The sequence below is a fragment of the Endocarpon pusillum genome (genome assembly GCF_000464535.1).
Source record: "Endocarpon pusillum Z07020 unplaced genomic scaffold scaffold7183, whole genome shotgun sequence".
Classification (NCBI taxonomy): domain Eukaryota; kingdom Fungi; phylum Ascomycota; class Eurotiomycetes; order Verrucariales; family Verrucariaceae; genus Endocarpon; species Endocarpon pusillum.
Window position 1 is genome coordinate 1 of NW_006916638.1, and position 19029 is coordinate 19029.

A 19029-nucleotide genomic window follows, 5' to 3' on the forward strand; every position below is an offset into this window, starting at 1 on the left:
AATTAACTTATTAGTAAAGATATTTATTAAAATATTAATTAAAGTTCTTTTAATTTATTTATTTAATTCTTACTCTGATGTAGTCCTACCTTAAAGGTGATTTATACAGAAAACTATTAACTAAATTATTAAGAATATATATATAAGGAAATCTTTTAAGGGAAAAAACCTTATAGTTACTCTTGTTTTCTTTGTCTTCGCTTTACTGGCGCTTCGACTATGTAGTGCTCTAAGCGACTGTGATTATTGTGCTTTTTAGACATTGCATCTTGAAACGCTTGATCGACTAGTAATAGTGGGCTGCAACGGCCTAAAAGGCCACTGTCTTATCGAGTGCGTTGTCAGTCTGTGTGGGCGACTGCCCTTGATGCCTGAAGGTCTTTCTGTAGCCGCTTTATTATTCTTCGCCTGCGCCCCGCCTGCTATGCGTAGGTGAGACACTATTATTGCCTCTGTTCTATCCGCCGCCCAGAATCAGAGTCCCTCCTAAGTCGTTATCTACGTATCCCTGACGCGGTCTGCTACTATCTTCCTTCCTGTTATGAATCTTAACAGTCATCCGGCTCAGATATAGTGGGGATCGACATCCCCCTCCAGAGTGCCTATAGCACGGTCGTAAGATGTAGAATACATCCTAAGTGACTCTTTTTATATTTGTGTGTTGTTCGTTCTCCGCTTACGCTTCATTAGTGTCATTCATAACAGGGATTCTGTTGAATGTTGCTAAGACTAGGCTCCCTGAGCAGGTGATAACAGTCTAGTGTGTTGCGGTTCTGGTCCCTGGCCATAGATAGGGCAACCGAAGCCTTGAAGGGCTTCCACCAGGTGAGCTGCTTCGTACGAAAGCAGTGTGCGCTGCCTGTGATACGCTGTTGTAGTCGTAGGTTGGGAGCAACCCCACGCGCTGGCAAGATCTCTTGTCTTCCTCAGCCTCCTGATTAGGGCGCCTCTCATGGACGATCCCTATAGATTCTGTGTTAACGTGTCTGGCTTCGCTGGCGTACAGGTGGCGAAGTCGTATCGCTGCTAGGCCGCGCCTAACGCGACAACAATATTAGGGGACTCAAGTCTGATGCCGCCGCTACGTCTGCAACGCTAATACAGTAAGGACCTCTTAGCTCTTCTGCTAAGCAGAAGGTTCGTAGCTGACACTATATACAAGTAGACCTTATCATTAGCCAAGTTCCTTTAATACTAAATAACTAAAAAAAATAAAAAGATTATTATAATAGAAATAAAAAAGAATACTAAAAAACTAGGTCTTTAATAATAAATAAATAAGTCTTATTAAGGCAGGACTATAAGTAATAAGTAAGCGAACTTAAAATAATAATAAAGATAAGTATCATCTCTCTAATATGTCTACACCGCCAAGCTTGTGGGATTGGTTGTTGCGGTTATAAGCTTAAAAATGCGGCCTGCAAGGATCAGCTTTTTGATTAGATAAAGTTCCCTTTCCTGCCTTCTTGAGTTTAACGTTGGTGGTGGTAGCTTGCCAAGGCTGCAGAATCTTGCCAAGCCATACCCTATCAAAATCAGAATGTGCACGCAGGATGCGCAGAAAGAGAGCATGGAATTGGCATGTAGAATGCGCAGAAAGAGGGCATAGAATTGGCACATAGAAATGCGCAGAATTGGCACGTAGAATGCGCAGAAAGAGGGCATAGAATTGGCACATAGAATTGGCACATAGAAATGCGCAGAATTGGCACGTAGAATGCGCAGAAAGAGGGCATAGAATTGGCACATAGAATTGGCACATAGAAATGCGCAGAATTGGCACGTAGAATGCGCAGAAAGAGGGCATAGAATTGGCACATAGAATTGGCACATAGAAATGCGCAGAATTGGCACGTAGAATGCGCAGAAAGAGGGCATAGAATTGGCACGTAGAATGCGCAGAAAGAGGGCGCAGAATTGGCACGTAGAAATGCGCAGAATTAGCACGTAGAATGCGCAGAAAGAGGCCATAGAATGCACGTAGAATGCGCAGAAAGAGGGAAGAAATAGAAGAAATAGAAGAAATAGAAGGAATAAAAGAAATAAAAAAAGAAATAAAAAGAAATCATTTTATTTAATATAATCTTCTAAAGATAAAAATATTAATAATTTAAAAAAGAAAAGAGAGGGGTCCTCGGGGGTCTCCCCTGGGTTTTAAAATTGATTTCTATTTCTATTTCTATTTCTATTTCTATTTCTTTTATTACTCTTTTTTTATTTCTATTTCTACTTCTATTTCTACTTCTTTTATTACTCTTTTTCTATTTCTATTTCTACTTCTATCTCTACTTCTTTTTCTACTTTTATTTCTACTTTTATTTCTACTTTTTTTCTATTTTTATTTCTACTTTTATTTCTACTTTTATTTTTATTTTTTTTCTATTTTTATTTCTACTTTTATTTCTACTTTTATTTTTATTTTTTTTCTATTTTTTAATATAATAATAATTTTTCTTAATAAATTTAATTCCTTTTAAATTTAGTAAAGTCTTTATATTAATATTATAGTATTGCGATAATAAAAGTACTTTAATTTAATAACACGCTGCTAAACAATAATATCGCAGCCCACAAAAAGAAAAAGTACTCGTTGCAATGGCTCGAAACTAGAACAAGTCAATAGTCCATAGATTGCTAAAACGTAAGCTGAGGAGTCTATCTACAGTGCGGCCAGCGCTCTACTCTATATACTCCTCCATCGAACACAAGGGGTGCTACTAGTTAACCTGCGCAGAGGATCCCACGGAGTATCTGCAGGGCCAGAAGCGGTAGCTTCCCTCCGGAGGAGATTGTACTTCCCTAAAGGGGTCGTATCAATCTCCTGTTCCATGGTACTCGTACGGGGAGCCACGTGCCGTACGGATGCCTCTATCGGCGGCATAGTAGCTTGACGGCAAGAGTTCCGCGTGCCGTTGTGGATACGCCATCGGCGCTGCCATCCGAGTGCGTGGCTGGTCCCGTGTATTTCCTGCGCCATAGCAGAGGAGATACTCCATCCATCACACTCGTGAATTACTTTCTCAGGATGTCACGCAATAGCGATTTATTACCTGTCAAATTTGCAAGGAATCTAGCCTACATATCATGCTTCAGTATGCCTCGATCTTCTAGATTCCTGCGACCGATTATAGTGCTGTCTATCGTCCTGGGGAAAACTGGCCACAAGCCTTTTACAAGCGCCGCTGAGAGCTCAAAGCTATGCGATAGAAAGCGATAGACTAGGAGAGACATGATTATCATATCTACGACAAGATAGTTGACTGGTTCTTAGTCATTGATAAGAAGCTGAGTAGCTTCACAGTTCTCGCAGAAAATACATACAATATAACACGAGCGAGTCCCACGCTCGAAACGCTCAACCCCATGATGCGATCACACGACCCCAGAATTGCCACTCCACCGGGCCCTCAATCCCTCGCACCATCTTTCAAACAGCACATCCCCCAACAACGTCACATGTTCCATTCCTTTCGTGTTTCCATTCTCACTCTCCTCTTCCCTACCAGGCCTGAGCTCTTTCATCTGTTCCAGGTCAATTCCCCTTTCCTTGTCCTCTTTCTCCTCCTCATCCTCTCCCCTTGTCACCTTGCCTTCCCTTCCCTTCCCGAATGACCTTGCCGAACTCGGATCTTTCGACATTATTTCTGCTCGTTGCCCCACACCTGCAAATTTCTGCTGTTCCGCGTGACTCTGTCCCTGTACAATAGCAGATTGCCTCCTCCGATGGTGCGATTTCAAATGCGGATTATTCTGCGCGAGGACCAGTTTCGCGCCTGCACCTGCACCGCTCGCGGAGACTTGCTGGGGACTTGTTCGGCCCGTGTCATCTTCTAGCAAATCTCTCAATCTTTCGTCCCGCCCCACCCTCCTCATGATCCCACCAAATACCTGTAACAAAGCCTCCGGATCCACACTCTCCAGCTCAGAGAATGCTTCCATCAAATGAGAGAGTACGGCTTGTTTGTTTGAATCGCCAGAGGTGGCCGTGGTCGTTCTCGTGAAGATTTCCTGGATGGAAGGGTTGATGGCGTGGATTCGGAGATAGTGTGCTAGCCCAAATGGGACTGGGACCGGACTTATGGACTGGGAAGCCGTAATTGAGGGAGGTGAGGAGGTGGTAACGGTGTTTTGGGTCATGGACGTGTCAGGGGTCGACCCGTTACTTCCGCTGTGCATGCGACTTGTGTGCCTAGCTGGTGGAAGAGGGGGTACGTTTTCCGAATCTGCTATTGATAAGGAAGACGCCGTTGATTGTGCCGTATTGCGTATTTTGGAGGGAGAAAGGGATGAGGGTGACGGAGTTGCTGCACTATCTTTGTCTTTGGGGTAGTCGTCGTTCTCAATGGCCGCGGGTGAGACACGCCGAAACTGGCGAATAGTCGATGGACTGTTGCCGAAGGACATGTTGACGCCAAGAGGCTGTTTCTGCTGCCCACTTGATATTCGCTTCTTGGTTGAAGAGCGGTTGACGGACGAGGAGGAAGAGGGTGGTAGGAGAGGTGAGGATAGTCTTTTCATGGTTGAAGGTTGAGGATGCTGCGTGCGCTTCACTTCCTTCATCGTTTCTTCCTTATAGTTGCCTGCTTTGACCTCATCCCCAATTTCGGTTGTCGTCAGCTTCCGGCGCTTTTGTGTATGATGTAATGTAGGTAATGCTTTGACTGTATCAAATACCCACTCGTCATCTTCTTCTTCTCCTCCCTGTATGGGCAATCTCACATTCCTCAGTGTCTCAGCATAATATTTCAGCGCCTCCTTCTTTTCTAGCCCTGCCTCCCACTCCTGGCGTCGCAAAATCAGTTCTTGTAGAGCTTCCGTCCTGCCCGCATTGCGGATGAATTTATGCTTCAACAGCTCCTTCGCCGAGGGACGTTGATCAGGATCCTTGACCAGGCATTTTGCCACAAAATCTTTGAAATCTTTGCTATATTGGCTCCCCTCCAGTCTCGGCGCAGGCATCTTGGGGATCTCCATCAGTACCTTCATGGGGTGCTTTCCTGCATTCGGTGGTTCGCCATGGATCAGTTCCATCGCCGTGATCCCCAGAGACCAGATATCAGCTTTGAAATCGTATCCAGATTGCTGTATTACTTCAGGTGCCATCCAAAAAGGCGTGCCAACAAAGGTGTTCCGTAAGGACCTGATGTTAACGAGCTGGGCTGCGACACCAAAGTCTGCCAGTTTCACTTTCCCAGATTGTGATAGTAGAATGTTGGCAGCCTTGATGTCCCGATGTAACTTTCCCTCTTGATGTAGGTACTGGAGTCCGAGGAGGATCTGTTGGCAGACGATAGCGATGTGGGCTTCGGAGAAGACTCCTGGTTTGAGCTATTGTTCCAATCAGAATAAGCCTGTGCGGCAGTGTGATGTTGAAGGTGTGTACCAGGTCTTGACATGACCCTCCACCAAGATATTCCATCACTATCCATAATTTGTACCCTCGGAGAAAGCTTGCTTTGTATTGGGTGACGAATGGGCTGGCGCAGGTGCTCAGAAGGGAGATTTCGGCTTGGACTTCTTGAAGGTCCTCGTCGGTGGATTCGAGATCAATCTGGCACAGCAGCGAATTTAGCACAAGCAAACGCAGCTTGGTGCTGTCTAATAGTCACTGACATGCTTGACAGCCACGATCTCGCCTGTGGCCTTCTCGATGGCCTTGTATACTGTTCCGAAACTGCCACCTGCGGACAGCTCTTGTCAGCAGCCATTTGCTACAATTGGATGATGGGAGAACGTACTTCCTAGCTCTTCCAACATCTGATAATTGTCAGAGAGAGGATCTTCTGCCATCGCTCCTTCCCTTCTGTATAACCTCCCCTCCTTCGATTTGACTTCAGCACTTCGCAAGCGCAACTCCGGCAAGCAAAGTACAATCACAATCAACGTTTCAACAGGCACTAGTTTGGGTTATGCAGCTGTGCTATTAAGGAGTGACCGGAGAAGATGAAGGAGAAACTATTTGGATCGTGCAGAAAAGCCACACGTTTTCAGGGGTGAACCATAACTACTGTATGTATTACTTAGTAACCTGATCCCAATGCATTGGAGCTAGATCGTGGCCGCATCAGGGGGTTTGTTTTGAACTCCCCTAGCAACAACCGAGGCCGGGCCGAAGCTTGGCGCAGAAATTTATGAGACTTCTCAGATTTCTGCTATGCTACACGCCCCTTTAATAGGGGATAGGACGCCCATTTCGCTCATTTAGGGCAGCTACTCTATCTGGCATTGTTGCGATAGCCCTATTAATCTCATCCAGAGTTATTTTATCCCACTCCTCCTGGATAGCCCTGCGCAAAACAGCTTCTTCGAAGATGACCCCCCTGGACTTCAAGCGCTGCTTTATTATTCTCCAGATTGTCTCAATAGGGTTGAGATCAGGCGAATTAGCAGGGTTCATTTCCCATTTGATCCCTAGAAGGTCCTTGAGTGCTTTAACCTTGTTAGGACCCTTGCCCTTGGTACCATGAGGCCCGTCATTATCTTCGATTAGTACGTAATCTTTATCCCAATCAGGAGCGACGATTTCTTTCAAAATAGCTATATAATCGCTCTGAATAAGACGTCCTCTTACTCCGGAGCCGGTGTAAAAGTGGAGCTGACCCTTGAAATTCCATCTAATAACTGCGTACATATGGACTGACTGATTTTGACACTTAAGCTTAAACTGGGTCTTTGATAAGGCATTTCGTGCTTCAAGCCCTGGTCGACGATGAATTTGAGCCTGTCTTTGCAAGCAAGTAGCAAAATAAGACTTATCGCATTATCTATACTTTAGAAACTGATCTAATTACTAATATTGACGCTCAAATTCCTATATAATTCAGGCGTTAATATATAATTATAAAAGCATTTTTTTCTACGCGGCTATATAGGTCTTTATACTAAAATCCTTTATATTCTGTTGAATTACACATTCGCAGCCATAAGTTATATCAATTGTCCTTGCCATCTTCAAATGACTTGACGAAGCAAAGCCAAAATTAGCATCTTCAACGGCCTCAATTGCTTCACACCCATATGGAGCAAGTACTCGTTTTCGGCCTCGATTGTGTATCCTCTTACTGCGGCGCGCAATTGCTTCTTTAATGATTTGATAGCCAGTTGATTTAGGTACATTATGTATCTTAAATAGCTCTGTACGAGGTAGTTTGCCAGCTGTGTGGCGTGCATCAGCAAGGAGGCGCGCACAGCGCGGCGTATCGAGCATCGTTTTTGGCGTTCGCAAGGGTGCAGGAGAAGGAGGATCTATCGAATAAGACTTTCGGCAGACGCGTCGTCTATTTCCCCGTTCAGAATCCATTGTTCACTAGATTTGAGTGAGTATTGGTAGAGAAATAGGGGAATGAAGAAGGGGGGGAGAGGAAGGGGATCTGAGAAGTCCCATAAATTTCTGCGCCAAGCTTCGGGCCCATAACTACGTAGTAAGTTAGTGACTGAGTGGGCTAAACTAGCTCGTAGTAGCTCAACGTCTCAGGCGGGGGTCCATGCATTAGCACCGCCTAGCGTACCCGTAGGTTTGGGTGTGACAGAACCTCGGTGTGACAGCCCACGTACGTACTACGTAGTATTGTCTTCGGTGCTCATGGAGCCAGAGTTGCATGGTGAATCGGGAATATCATAGCATAATTGGTGCAACACAGGACGCACGTTGTATGCTGAAGGTTTGAAGATTTTTTACGTAATATTAACAATGGTTGCGGATTCAGGAAGATCCATTCGAAGCGCTCTTCTCTCCGCCACCCAGTCACTCGGCAACGACTTCTCCTCCACCTGCTCCACCTCCACTTTGCTCTCCCATTTACTGACTTGGCCCGTTGTCTGTACGTCTAGTAATGAGCTACTGGCGGCGCCCAGATCCGCCGGGGACCATCAACCCAGCGAAGCTCTTCGAGGGAGCCGGAACATCGTCTGGAACCTTGTTCGGAGCCTCTGACACGCTGAAAGCTCCTGAAGCCCCCCAAAGCTCTCCCTCAACAGCACTAGCGGCGAAGATACCTCGTTCTGTCGCTCCTCCTCTTCCCCGGATATCCTCCGACTGCGAACCTGAACACGATATTGTGGTACGTGGGTACTCCAGCCATCGGTATATCCAAGAGGAGTTTGAGGACATTCAAGTCGTGAAGTATTGGTCGCCTGCTGTGAAGCTGAGGCACACTTCGCACCGTGGCCATTTTCGGAGTCATACTCAGAATGGGGTACGAATACGTGTTCCCGTTGATCTGGGAGCAGCTCGAGATGCTACGGTCGTAATACATCGGGCTACGGCGTCGATATATGATGCTTACCTGCTCCGGGCCGACATTATGAAGAACGTGAACAATTTCCGGAGGCATCAAGTATGTCACCATCTATGCTCATATATCGTCAAAATCAAAATTACTAACGAGATGCTGTTCATCAGATAGTATTCAGCCCAGAGACCAAAACGTACACTCTCTTGATCCGAGAAGGTCGCATCGGGCTCCAGGGCATTGGCCGGCAGGAAATTGTGTCAACTGATGTAAGAGTAGTCATGAGCAGGTTCCGTAAGATCTTCCGCGACAACACGGGCCTGGTGTGGACCAACAGATACGAACCACCCAGATTGATGGACGAGAAATTTGTGTTCGTCGAGCTAGAGTACCGTGGGACCGTTGCACGCCCCAAGGAATTCCCAAACTACGCCATGCTCGACGTCAAGGTCAATGAGGAAGTGAGGAATCTAATGGAGGACATGCTCTATGGTGGCCCAGTGCGGCAATGCAACGGTGGCGAGAACCCAGGCACGTCGAGTTTCTCCGCATTCAGCGCTCCGTATGAGCAGCTCAGCCCCTGGACCATTTTCTTGGCGTTCAAGACTCTTGAGCGTATCTGGAAACATCTCGAGCCCGGACGCCCCATTCGCTGGAAGCTGGTTCTCAGAGAATCGTCGCGATACCGCAGCCAGATCCCCTTCTGCGCAGAGTACGACCGACCCCCGGTAATCTCAAGCTACCACGCTATTTTCCTCGAGCTCAAGTTCCTGCACTCACTCTGGCCACGGCAGGATATAGCCAACTCGATGATCGAGATTCACCGCCGGGGGTCCCTCCAGCTCAACGCTTATAAGGCCCTTGCCCAGCCGCTGTACCAGGCCTACAGCTCTTTGCGACATGGTTTTCGCCGCCTGACAGATACTTCGACGTCCGAGTTCCGGGAGCTCAAGAACTATCTTGAAAATTCCTGCCATCACAAACATTACCTGACCATGGAACTCAAGGAGATCTACCGACTCTTCGTGAAGACTAATCTTCCGAACCCGTACCGCACCCGGATCGAGGCCAAGCAAGGCATCGACGTCTGTGACGAGGAGAGGCTCCTGCTGTGGCACGGCACACCGCTCGACTCGCTACTGGGTATCCTCGACCTCGGCCTACAGATCCGCAGGCGAGGAAGTAGCTGGACGGGGACCATGTTCGGCAACGGAATCTACCTCGCCGATGCGTCGAGCAAGTCGGCGGGCTTCTGCAAGCACCGATTGTGGAACGGAGAGGCGGTGCTGCTGTTGTGCGAGGCTGATGTCGGGTTGCCGCGGATCCGGAGCCAGCACAGCATGTACAACGGGCACGATGTCATCCAACGGTCGGGCGGGCTACACAGGTGTATTGAGGGGCTTGGCAAGGTCGGGCCCATGAAGTGGAAAAGGGTTGGTTGGGAGATGGAGGCACAGCCTTGCATACGCAGTGAGATGGTTCTAATGGCATGTCGTTTGAAATCAATCCTCTTTCTTCCCTTCTTTTGCTTGTTCCGGGGGGAATTTTGTGACTGATTTATACCTGATTCTACAGCCTGATACGACCGTTCCGTACAGTGATACCTATTCAGGAGGAACCCTGGGTTTCAATGAGTATGTTGTCTACGATCCTTCGCACGTACTTATACGCTATCTCTTTCGGGTGAAGGTCACGGGAATCTCATGAATGGGAGTTAGCTCAGGTTGACCTCAGCCAACCGTCCTCATGGGGTTTGAACAGAGGTTTGGCGACATGATGCAATTGATCTGTCGGAGCATGATGACCACGAGCCAGCTAAGGTGGGTCTCAATGGGTGAAGAGTAGGAAGTTTTCTACGCCACCTCCGCTAGTTCTGAAGCCTTTCCAGAAGGACATTTCTTCAGAAGGGGCTTGAAGATAGAGTGGAATGGTAGATCCTGCTAGAAAGCGGACTCGAAAGCGGATTGACAGCGTTGGAAAACAGCACAACCGTAGCAACCGTACCATTGGTACAATGCTACAGTACAGCAGTTCTCGCTATTCCAACGATATGAGACCTGATCCTCTGTATCATTGTAATTGTACTAGTACTAGATAAGGAATATATATGTCTTTAAGAGTGCCACTCAATAACTTATTCAACAACATATTATGATGTGACTAACTTAACGTTCACCTGATCTACTGTAGAAATTCTGTTTTAGTCTTAGAATTGCGAACTCCACCAAAGAAAGGGTACCTAACCTGTAATCATTGATATTGTACTCATGGTACAACGTACTAACGGTATAGATAGTTACTACTGGTTGGAATGATACGGTCCAGACCTCCATGTACCGTTTTCGGTTATACCTGTCTCTGAACACTGGCGTCTGGACGAATCTCTCTCTCCACAGCGTCCAAGAAACCCCCCGCCCCCCAGCAGGCGAAGATATAAGACACTCCTGACAGGCGAGGGGAGCTTGATTGCACGGTGTGTACCTGGCTTAACAGCTACTTTGTCCAGTCCAGATGGTTTACCCCGAAGCGAGAAAATGCAGGTTCTGGCAAGAAGCGGACGCACTAAGTCACGTGTGAGGCTTCTGAGGAGACAAGCTACAGTAGCTTTTTCAGTAGTTAGAACCAAACACGGCCGCAGTTGTTGTTCATCGTAATGTCTCGACCTCAAGACCCCCCAAAAAAGGAAGCGGTTAAATACGGCTGCTTTTCAGAATTTAGCAAGATGGATGGAAGGGAGCTGCGTAAGTAACTAGATGACTGACAAATACCGCAGAGTAACCCAACCAGCTGTTTTGCAAGGATGTCTCTGCCTACTTATCAGTCAGCTTATCCGCTGTTGTTTTGAAATTTCGGTTGCAGACCCTTTTCCATCACTTGGATTACGCAAGTCAAGGTCAGGATAATAATCTGTCGAGTAACCAACTAGGATGAAGAAACGGCTCTATTTCTCTCTCAAAAGGGGGACGTAGGGTGCAGATATAAGTACTAAATTCGCCGGACGACACTGCGGAATTGAGAAATCAAAGCAGGCGAAACGCGCAGGGATTTCGCATAGAAATTCCAACCAATGAGCGCTCCTGCAGTTCGATAATATCCAACTCTAAAGGCTCTTACAGAGGTAGACGTAATATGTAGTGCTGTCATCACTTTTCTTACGACAAGATTTTGCATTTATTGTAAGCTGGTTTCATCTAGTGAAGGGGGGGATGTCGTATGAATGCACAGATCAGCCAGGCTCTGCATGCCAGGATAGATCATTGCAAAAACTTCAATATTGAGCTCCCTGTAATAATCCTTTTTCTAACTACTTTTTCATTTGTAGTTCCGAGTAGACTTTGTTAGACAAATTACAAGCTTCTATCTTATTGTATCACGTTGAGGAATGATCTGAACCACCAAACTCATCAAAGGTAAGAGCTTCAGCTGGCAAGGTGACGACTGGGTCGGCAGAAAAGTATCGTGCCAACTCTCCTTGTGATGGAGTCGGCTCAAATCGAGGCCTGGTTCGTCGTGGGGCTTGGGAAGAAGTTTCCGATGGTTGTCCAGCCTTAGGGGAGCTTCGCGAGGAGCTTGGCCGCTGCCTAGCCCGAGGTGTGCCTCGTGGGGATGACTGCTGCGCCTGGCGAGAAGTCGAAGATGTACTTGGTCTTTCGAGTGCATCAAATAGTTCCTCCAGAGACGGAGATGAAGAGTTTTTCAGGTGCCAGGAGCTTTCCTCCAAAGACTTTAAAGAAGCAGATGAGGACATCAGTGGCTGCCTGGCTGCTTGAGTGTGAAGAGAGTTGGACGAAGACGCACGGGTCTGCGGCCCTGCTTGAGTGTGAAGAGAGTTGGACGAAGATGCACGGGTCTGCGGCCCTGCTTTCGCTTCCAGGGCATGAGACGATGACGATCGAGGTGGCCGCCCCGCTCTGGATTCCAATGATGCTGTTGAAGAACTCTGTGAACGGCGGGCTAATTGTGAATGCATTAGAGCAGAGGAAGCTCTTGGTGGCTGTGGTGTTCGTGGTGTAGTCGATGGGGAGGAGCGGTGGGGCGAACCTTCTCCTTGTGAAGAACTTGATAATCGAGCCAATTCGTGAGAAGAGGGGCGAGTTTCTTGCGGATGGATAGGCCCATGAGCCACTTCCAAGTTCTGAGGAGCAGAGATTTCGGCTACTGGTGCACCTTGCGAATACGATTCCGACCCCTGTAAGGGGCGAGAGCCTCGAGCCGCTCGAGCACCCTGAGATAGAGATAACTGGGATATTTCGGCGCTCAGAACAGAAGGTTCTGCGCCAGGAGCAGATGGACGTGCAGAAGAAGGCACGGGATCTGACCCAGTGCCCCGGGGAGGTTGAGCTCCTGCGTCGTGAGAGGCGGCACCTCGACCTGATCCTGTGTTGCGAGTGGAGCCAGACACTCTGGCCAAGCCTAAGTTCTGAGAAGAAGAGATATCACCTGATGATGCCCCGACCGTCGTCTGCTGTTCATGGCCTGCAGTGGCATGCCGTTCTGTGCTCTTGCCGCAGCCCATTCTTAGTGCAAGGAAAATGAATCTGTAGGATAAGGAACAGGAGAAAGATGATAGGGCTGATGACAATAGCTGTTGGAAGCTGCGGTGTGCCGGGGAATTTTGGGGGAATACTTCGTAAGATAAGTCGTAAACAAAGGACGATTCGATTAACTTTATACTTCTCACCTGTCGAGTTGCAGAGCCCAACAGAATCGAAGATCAAGTAGCAGTACATCTGCTGCAGCACGACTGTCTCAAGCAGTTTGGTGTGAAGTATGGAATATGTCGCACCATATAGCTAGATGCTCAGAATATAAGACCTAGCTCGGAAGAACAAAAGAAAGCAGGCGTCAAACGACAGATGAAGAAGGCTTGACACTGGAAATAGTGGCCGTCTGCATACTACCGATCAAGGCATTGCTATGACTCGGTATTGATGGTGCTTGGATTGTCCTTTCATGAGACGCATCCAGTGCCAGCACAACCCCGGAGTCTCCGTAAGTTGAAACCATGTTTGTGCGAACGAAAGATGATCGGAATTATCGTTTCTTCGGGTATCGGAGTCGTTTCTTCGATCGTTTGGATGCAATGTCTGGGACGACGCAAGTCAACAGATCGCGACTAAACCTACAGAAAGCGATGCGTAGATGACCGGCAAATAGATTTGCTATTATGCAAGGGGTAGGAGACCAGCGTACGGGTAAAAGTCTTGGTTGGAGAACTAGCCCGGAGGCCCAAGGTTGACACTGGACGCATCCCAAAATCTTCATCCGAGTTAATGATCTTTCTCTAATTAGGCTACGCACTTGCCAACCACAGAGGCCCCTCGGCCAGATCTGCATCACCCCAAACTCCTGGTTTCTGGTGTTGCATCCCCACTAGTGCCGATTGTTCATACTACGTACGTAGTAGTTCATTCTGGAATTAACAGACCAGGGTGTACTACGGTAGGGGGCATACCGATTGTCACCTGCGCACTAGTAAGTAACGTCATTAACAGCGCTCATACAGATACCCTGTTGCTCTGCACGAATGCTTACTGTCGCCATTCTACGCGCGTTTTGTTGATTTTACGCATTATTCTACTGATTCTATCTCATTCTGCGCCATCTACAAATTCTCAATGCTAACAAGATACAAGACATTTGTTGATGCTAAAGAAATGCACACTTTGATACTGAGAAAAATAGACTAGCTTCTCAACGAGCAATTTTGTGGCGTTCTATCTTGGCGTTACAAACAGTTACTAGTACGCAGGTGACAATCATTATGCCTCCTACCGTAGTATGTCCTCCTTTGGCACCACAGCGCTGATGTACCAAAGCAGAGGCTGCTATTGAGCCTCTAATTTCAGCATCCTTCGCAACCAAGACCATTTCCACCACTTATTTCGCGAAATGTAGATCATACCCGAGCCATTTTCTTGCATTGACTTGTTCGATCGTCAAGCCAGGTTTTCCATATGTCAATGGCAAGAAAAACCACCAACCCCATATTGTCACAGCCAGGATCACGCCAGACGCAGCCCAGGTAGCCAGCATACTCTGTCCCTTCAGCCTTTCGCTCGCCTTTTGGAAAGCTTTCCTTGCCTTTTCTGGAACCTTCTTCTTCAGATCATCCTTCTTTGTCAAGACAGTCTCATCCTCGATGATCGGCTCCGCGTTGAATACGAACTCCACCAATGCCCCAGTGACCAAGGTCGAGGCTAGATGAGCGGGCAAGTAATGGTGAAGGAAGAGTTGGCGGCCCATGAGATAGAATGGAAGATAGTGGGCAGCCCAACAAAGGAAAAAGAATCCAGTACTATTGTAAAGACGAGATCGAGTGCCTGACACTGTCAGCAGAGAAGCGCAAAACGTAGGGACAGACTTACGCTCATCCAGAGCGTCAATTCCCCTCCTCTTCGAGAGCTGGTCTGCTCCGACAATGCCAGCAAAAACGGCGAGGAGTGACGACGCGATCCAATAACCGATAGGGTTACCTAGGAAGTATATCTGCTGCCTTGTCTCGTTTTGCGTCCAAAAGCTGACACCGCGGAGCAGGAACGGCCATTGGAATGGTTGCGATGCATATGGATGACTCGAAGTCAAGGCATTGTTGTGGAAGAACATCGCACGCTGCAGCTCAAAGTACTTCTTTAGGAACGGCATATGTTTGGGCTTCCTCGTCTCTTTCACCAGGCGAGGCGATTCCGCTGGAATGGACGGGATCTCTTCGACAAACCACACATTGCTACTCTGCTGGACATTTTTGTTGCCATTGATCTCGGCTTGCTTGTAGCCCCATTCAGGAAGAGGCGTTGTATGTGTCCACATAGCCACCTTGGTAGGGTGATGAACCAATTTGAAGTGGCCGGACACAGACTTGAATTGCTGCCCAGCCTTGCCCTGCTCCAGTCTGATCTCGAACAAGGTATCGTTGTGCCGTTCGCCAGCTGCTAGATCAAGCGAGACAGTAGTGAATTCCTGGTTTGTTGGGTAGAACGGTGAGGCAACATCATGGGTGAGAAGCATTGTGTTCGTGACGAGATGACGAAGTTGGACAACATCCCCATTTCTAACAGGATGTCCCAACTGATTATCCTCGCCAAACGGTTGCGGAGGAAGAATCTGCCAGTGGTTGTTGGTGTCTGCGAAAGGATACCCTGTTACTTGTTGGCCTTGGCTAGAGATCCGGCCATCGTCGTAGCGCAGAGGGTATTTGTCCGGATGACTGTGGAGGTAGACTTTGGTCTCTTTATGTCGCAGGGTGATGGTGTCGTAGTATTGGATATCAATTGATGAAGCTGCCATGGCATTGTCGCTCAAGGTCTCCTGAAACTCCGGCGTCATGAAATCATCCCCTGGGCCTGACCGATATAAGATCGAGAAATGGACCTGGAACCAGAATAGATAAAAGAAGTACGGGACGACAATGAAGCCAACTGCTCGTGCCGCGAAATGCTTACCAAAAGTCGGCATTGACAGTGCACCACCCTTTCGGTTGACATCCAGAAGATCCCATAGATCAATCAAGACCGCACAGCCAATGGTAAAAAAAGTAAAGGCGCCGACGTATTTGGTAGAGATGACACAACTCATCGACACTCCAGTCAGTAGTAGCCATTTCCACCACTTCCGACCAAACGGTTCATGCCGAAACTTGTAGAAGCGAACGTAAGAAAGAACGCTTACCGCCATGAAGAAGACCAGCGTTGCGTCTAGGAGGATGAGCCTGGTCTGCCCGATGTGCGCGTTGTCGAAGAGCACCAGTCCAGCAGCTGTCACCGCAGCAGGGAGCGAATATCCCGATTCCCACATAATCAGGAACACCGTGGGCACAGTGAGAGCGCCCATCAAGGCAGGCATAGCTCGGAACGCCACATAAGGCACCTTGTTGGCTATGTATGAGTCGCCAATATTGTCGAACAGGAAGTGGCCGTCGTAACCCACAAACCAACCCATAAGAGCGAATAGCAGCTTGCCAAAGGGAGGGTGAACATCAAAAAAGTAGGTGCGCTGAAGATAGTAGGATGCGAACTGTAGGCAAGTCAGTGCAGCACAGGCAAGAGCGCTTCCTTTTCGAACCTTGCCAAAGTGTACTTCATCGAACACAACTTCATTTGGATGGCTGATCCCCCAGAACCTAGTAATGAAAGAGAGGATAGTGATGATCAGAAGCGCAATTTTGTAGTCCCACTCAGACGTGACGACCTTCTTGGTCGATTCGATGACATTGTCCAGATATGCGTCCGCATGATCAGTCTTCCCGTTCATCTGCTTCTTCTCCTTCTGTCCACCACGTTGTCGAAGGGTCGAGCTTGGGGAGGCCATAAGGAGCGGCTGAATTTGACAGTGGCCGAAAATAGTTCTGCTCGAGGATGAGCGGCCGATGGGGCAGTCCTATAGTTTTGCCGCTGAGATGTAATTATGAGAGCAAGAATGAGCTACTGCGAGACCAGAGGACCGAGAATGGGTAGAAGGCATGCCTTAACGACAGGTGCAACTCGTTCGCAGATTGAACATTAAACATTACTATTTACGAAAGGGGACAAGGGAGGCTTTCACGGATCGCTGGTCCAAGCTTCAGCAAGCTTCAATTTCATCCGTGTCAAGCGCCAAAGCCTTTACAGCATTGCAGTAAGCCACGATAGTAACACTGCTACCAGTCCCTGTTGATATTGCATTGGCTCTGCGAACTTGTGTTGCTTGATGATTTACTTGCTAATCTCTTCATCAGAGCTAAGTGTCAAGTATGCTGTTTGTTTCCAACTCCCTGTGTATGATCCGATCAAACTCATCTCGCTCTATTCCAGCACTACTCGCCAGCCTGTACAGACTTTTCATAGTGGTACTGATATGCTGCCGTATGCCGATCTCCGATGCTGATTGTTGGCAGGCTCCTTCTTCTAGTCGTGCCACAGCGCTCAAGGTTGCGCTCGATGGTGGGGATGGCTGTGGGTGATTGACAAGCATGTTCTCCGCCACTCCTGTCTGCATCCCCTGAGTCTCCCGCTGCATCGGCCCTGGTCCTTCCTTTTTCCCCGACTGCCGCCGCATGATACTCTCAAGGATATCTCCCTGTACTGATGAACTTCCAATCTGATTGGGCACTTCAGACAGGTCATGACTGTCCATCACAGGCTGCACTTTACTGTACTGTGCATAGTATTCACGATCAGAGTGACTAATTCGCCTACCGGCGGCACTACCGTTGGGAGTGGGAGAACTGTTCTGTGCAGGAGTTCGCCCTGGAGTCTTGTCGTATTGTGCCCAGTAGTCGTCATCGTCGTCTTCCCCCACCGGGGTTTGTTCTCCGGCGTCGGGATCCCGAATGGCTTCCGACACCGTATGGTCCCTGGAGCTGTCATTCGCCTCAGCTATGGAATGAGACCACGATGGATCCAGCTCCAGGTCACTGTCCCAAGGCAGCAGTTCGGCCAGCTTCCATCCACCGCCACCCTCGCTTCCGGCACACCAGAGATAAACAGCAATCAAGTTCCATTCTGGAAGCACGATCTGTGCACGTAGTGTGTCTTGATCCAAGCGCTTGTATTTGGTGGACCCAACCTCCCCAATTTCAATCTCTCCGGAAGAGGGGTGCGGTTCATATGTACCGCCCTCTACCACATCTTTCAGTGCTTTTCCCTTCTCTTGATCCCAGCATAGGAGCCGCAGCCAGCTCTCGGAGGATGAAGTATACGTCGAGGTAATGAGCTGCAATCGCTGTCGAAGAATGGGGGATACGAGGTCCAGCAGAGCGGGTGGAGGGCGATCAGAAGCGAAGGCAGTCGGAAGACAGGCCAGGACAGGCGGAAGAAGTTGGTGTGGATCTGGAGCAGAAATTAAGTCGACCATTTTGGGACGGGTCCAAAAAGCTTGCTGAGGTTGATGAAACCTCTCCAGTAACTAAGTTAGTGGTAAACAGATGCCAGGGGGGTGGGGGGGCAACGCGGTAGCAGCATGCAAGAGACGCGCATAGAAAGTAGACGCCAGACATGAAAGAGACAGGTGAGGTATTCTAAGGAAGTCATGGCCTACCGCAACTCAATGATCGAATCCCCAATTGTGAACTTGTCACATGTCGTATATGCCGTCACGATAGGGTTCATCCATTTAGCAGACGATCACTCCTCTATCAGAATGGAATGAGGGACCACGTTGATTGAACATATTGCAAGCAAGCTTTAAGTTTAGTGTCTTCGATGAATGGTCTTTTGGCCTCTGGTACCAGTAGCTTGCGAATGTAAGTATTGCGAATCCTTGGCGCTGTATCGAGAATTGCTGACGCCACTCTGTCAAACGAAAACAGCTCACGTGGACTCGAGAAATGGGCTCAGAAGATGTACTCCATATTTTTCATATGACCAGAAGTATCTAAGATCCTGAAAAGTATGACCGTTCTGAATCAATAGATTCTATAGCTACGTTCTGGTATAGATATTGTCCGAATCTATTTGATATTCGCAGAGTTGGTACAAGACCATCGCAGCGGCGGCGGCGTCAGCAATTTCTATTGAACCCCATGATTTGCAACACTTTCGCATTGCACAGCACCTTAAGCCTTCTTCCAGTGGACTGCAGAAGAATAAAGATTCTTGCCCTTTTCGTGCGGTGGGTATAAACATTGAGAAGTGTTTTGGTCTCTGGACTCTCTGTCACACCTCGGCTTTTCTTTTCTGTTGCGAGTTGTCAAATTCGTTGTTTGATCTCTCTCGTCATGGACCGATAGCCATGGTTCACAAGCACAAATGTTATTTTGGTTCTTATATGCTGATTATCTTGATCGTCTCGGCATAGACGATTCTACTTTAGCATGCGAATG

The 19029-nt window shown here is 48.0% G+C and overlaps 5 protein-coding genes across 5 annotated transcripts; 1 reads left to right on the forward strand and 4 right to left on the reverse strand.

Annotated features, from left to right (window-relative positions):
* Positions 1-3372: 3372 nt before the first annotated feature.
* On the reverse strand, positions 3373-5790 carry EPUS_05613 (uncharacterized protein; the record flags this gene model as incomplete). Its single annotated transcript, XM_007807634.1, has 4 exons — positions 3373-5328; positions 5384-5551; positions 5614-5681; positions 5739-5790. 4 exons carry the CDS (start codon positions 5788-5790, stop codon positions 3373-3375), a joined length of 2244 nt encoding a protein of 747 aa, XP_007805825.1.
* A 2042-nt stretch (positions 5791-7832) lies between these two features.
* Positions 7833-9938, forward strand: EPUS_05614 (uncharacterized protein; the record flags this gene model as incomplete). The annotated part of the gene is made up of 3 exons (XM_007807635.1): positions 7833-8336; positions 8402-9664; positions 9807-9938. 3 exons carry the CDS (start codon positions 7833-7835, stop codon positions 9936-9938), a joined length of 1899 nt encoding a protein of 632 aa, XP_007805826.1.
* A 1663-nt stretch (positions 9939-11601) lies between these two features.
* On the reverse strand, positions 11602-12747 carry EPUS_05615 (uncharacterized protein; the record flags this gene model as incomplete). The annotated part of the gene is made up of 1 exon (XM_007807636.1): positions 11602-12747. The coding sequence occupies one exon, from the start codon at positions 12745-12747 to the stop codon at positions 11602-11604; it is 1146 nt and encodes a 381-aa protein (XP_007805827.1).
* A 1364-nt stretch (positions 12748-14111) lies between these two features.
* EPUS_05616 (uncharacterized protein) lies at positions 14112-16538 on the reverse strand (the record flags this gene model as incomplete). The annotated part of the gene is made up of 3 exons (XM_007807637.1): positions 14112-14554; positions 14600-16244; positions 16293-16538. 3 exons carry the CDS (start codon positions 16536-16538, stop codon positions 14112-14114), a joined length of 2334 nt encoding a protein of 777 aa, XP_007805828.1.
* Positions 16539-16946: 408 nt separating this feature from the next.
* EPUS_05617 (uncharacterized protein) lies at positions 16947-18062 on the reverse strand (the record flags this gene model as incomplete). Its single annotated transcript, XM_007807638.1, has 1 exon — positions 16947-18062. The coding sequence occupies one exon, from the start codon at positions 18060-18062 to the stop codon at positions 16947-16949; it is 1116 nt and encodes a 371-aa protein (XP_007805829.1).
* Between the last annotated feature and the right edge of the window lie 967 nt (positions 18063-19029).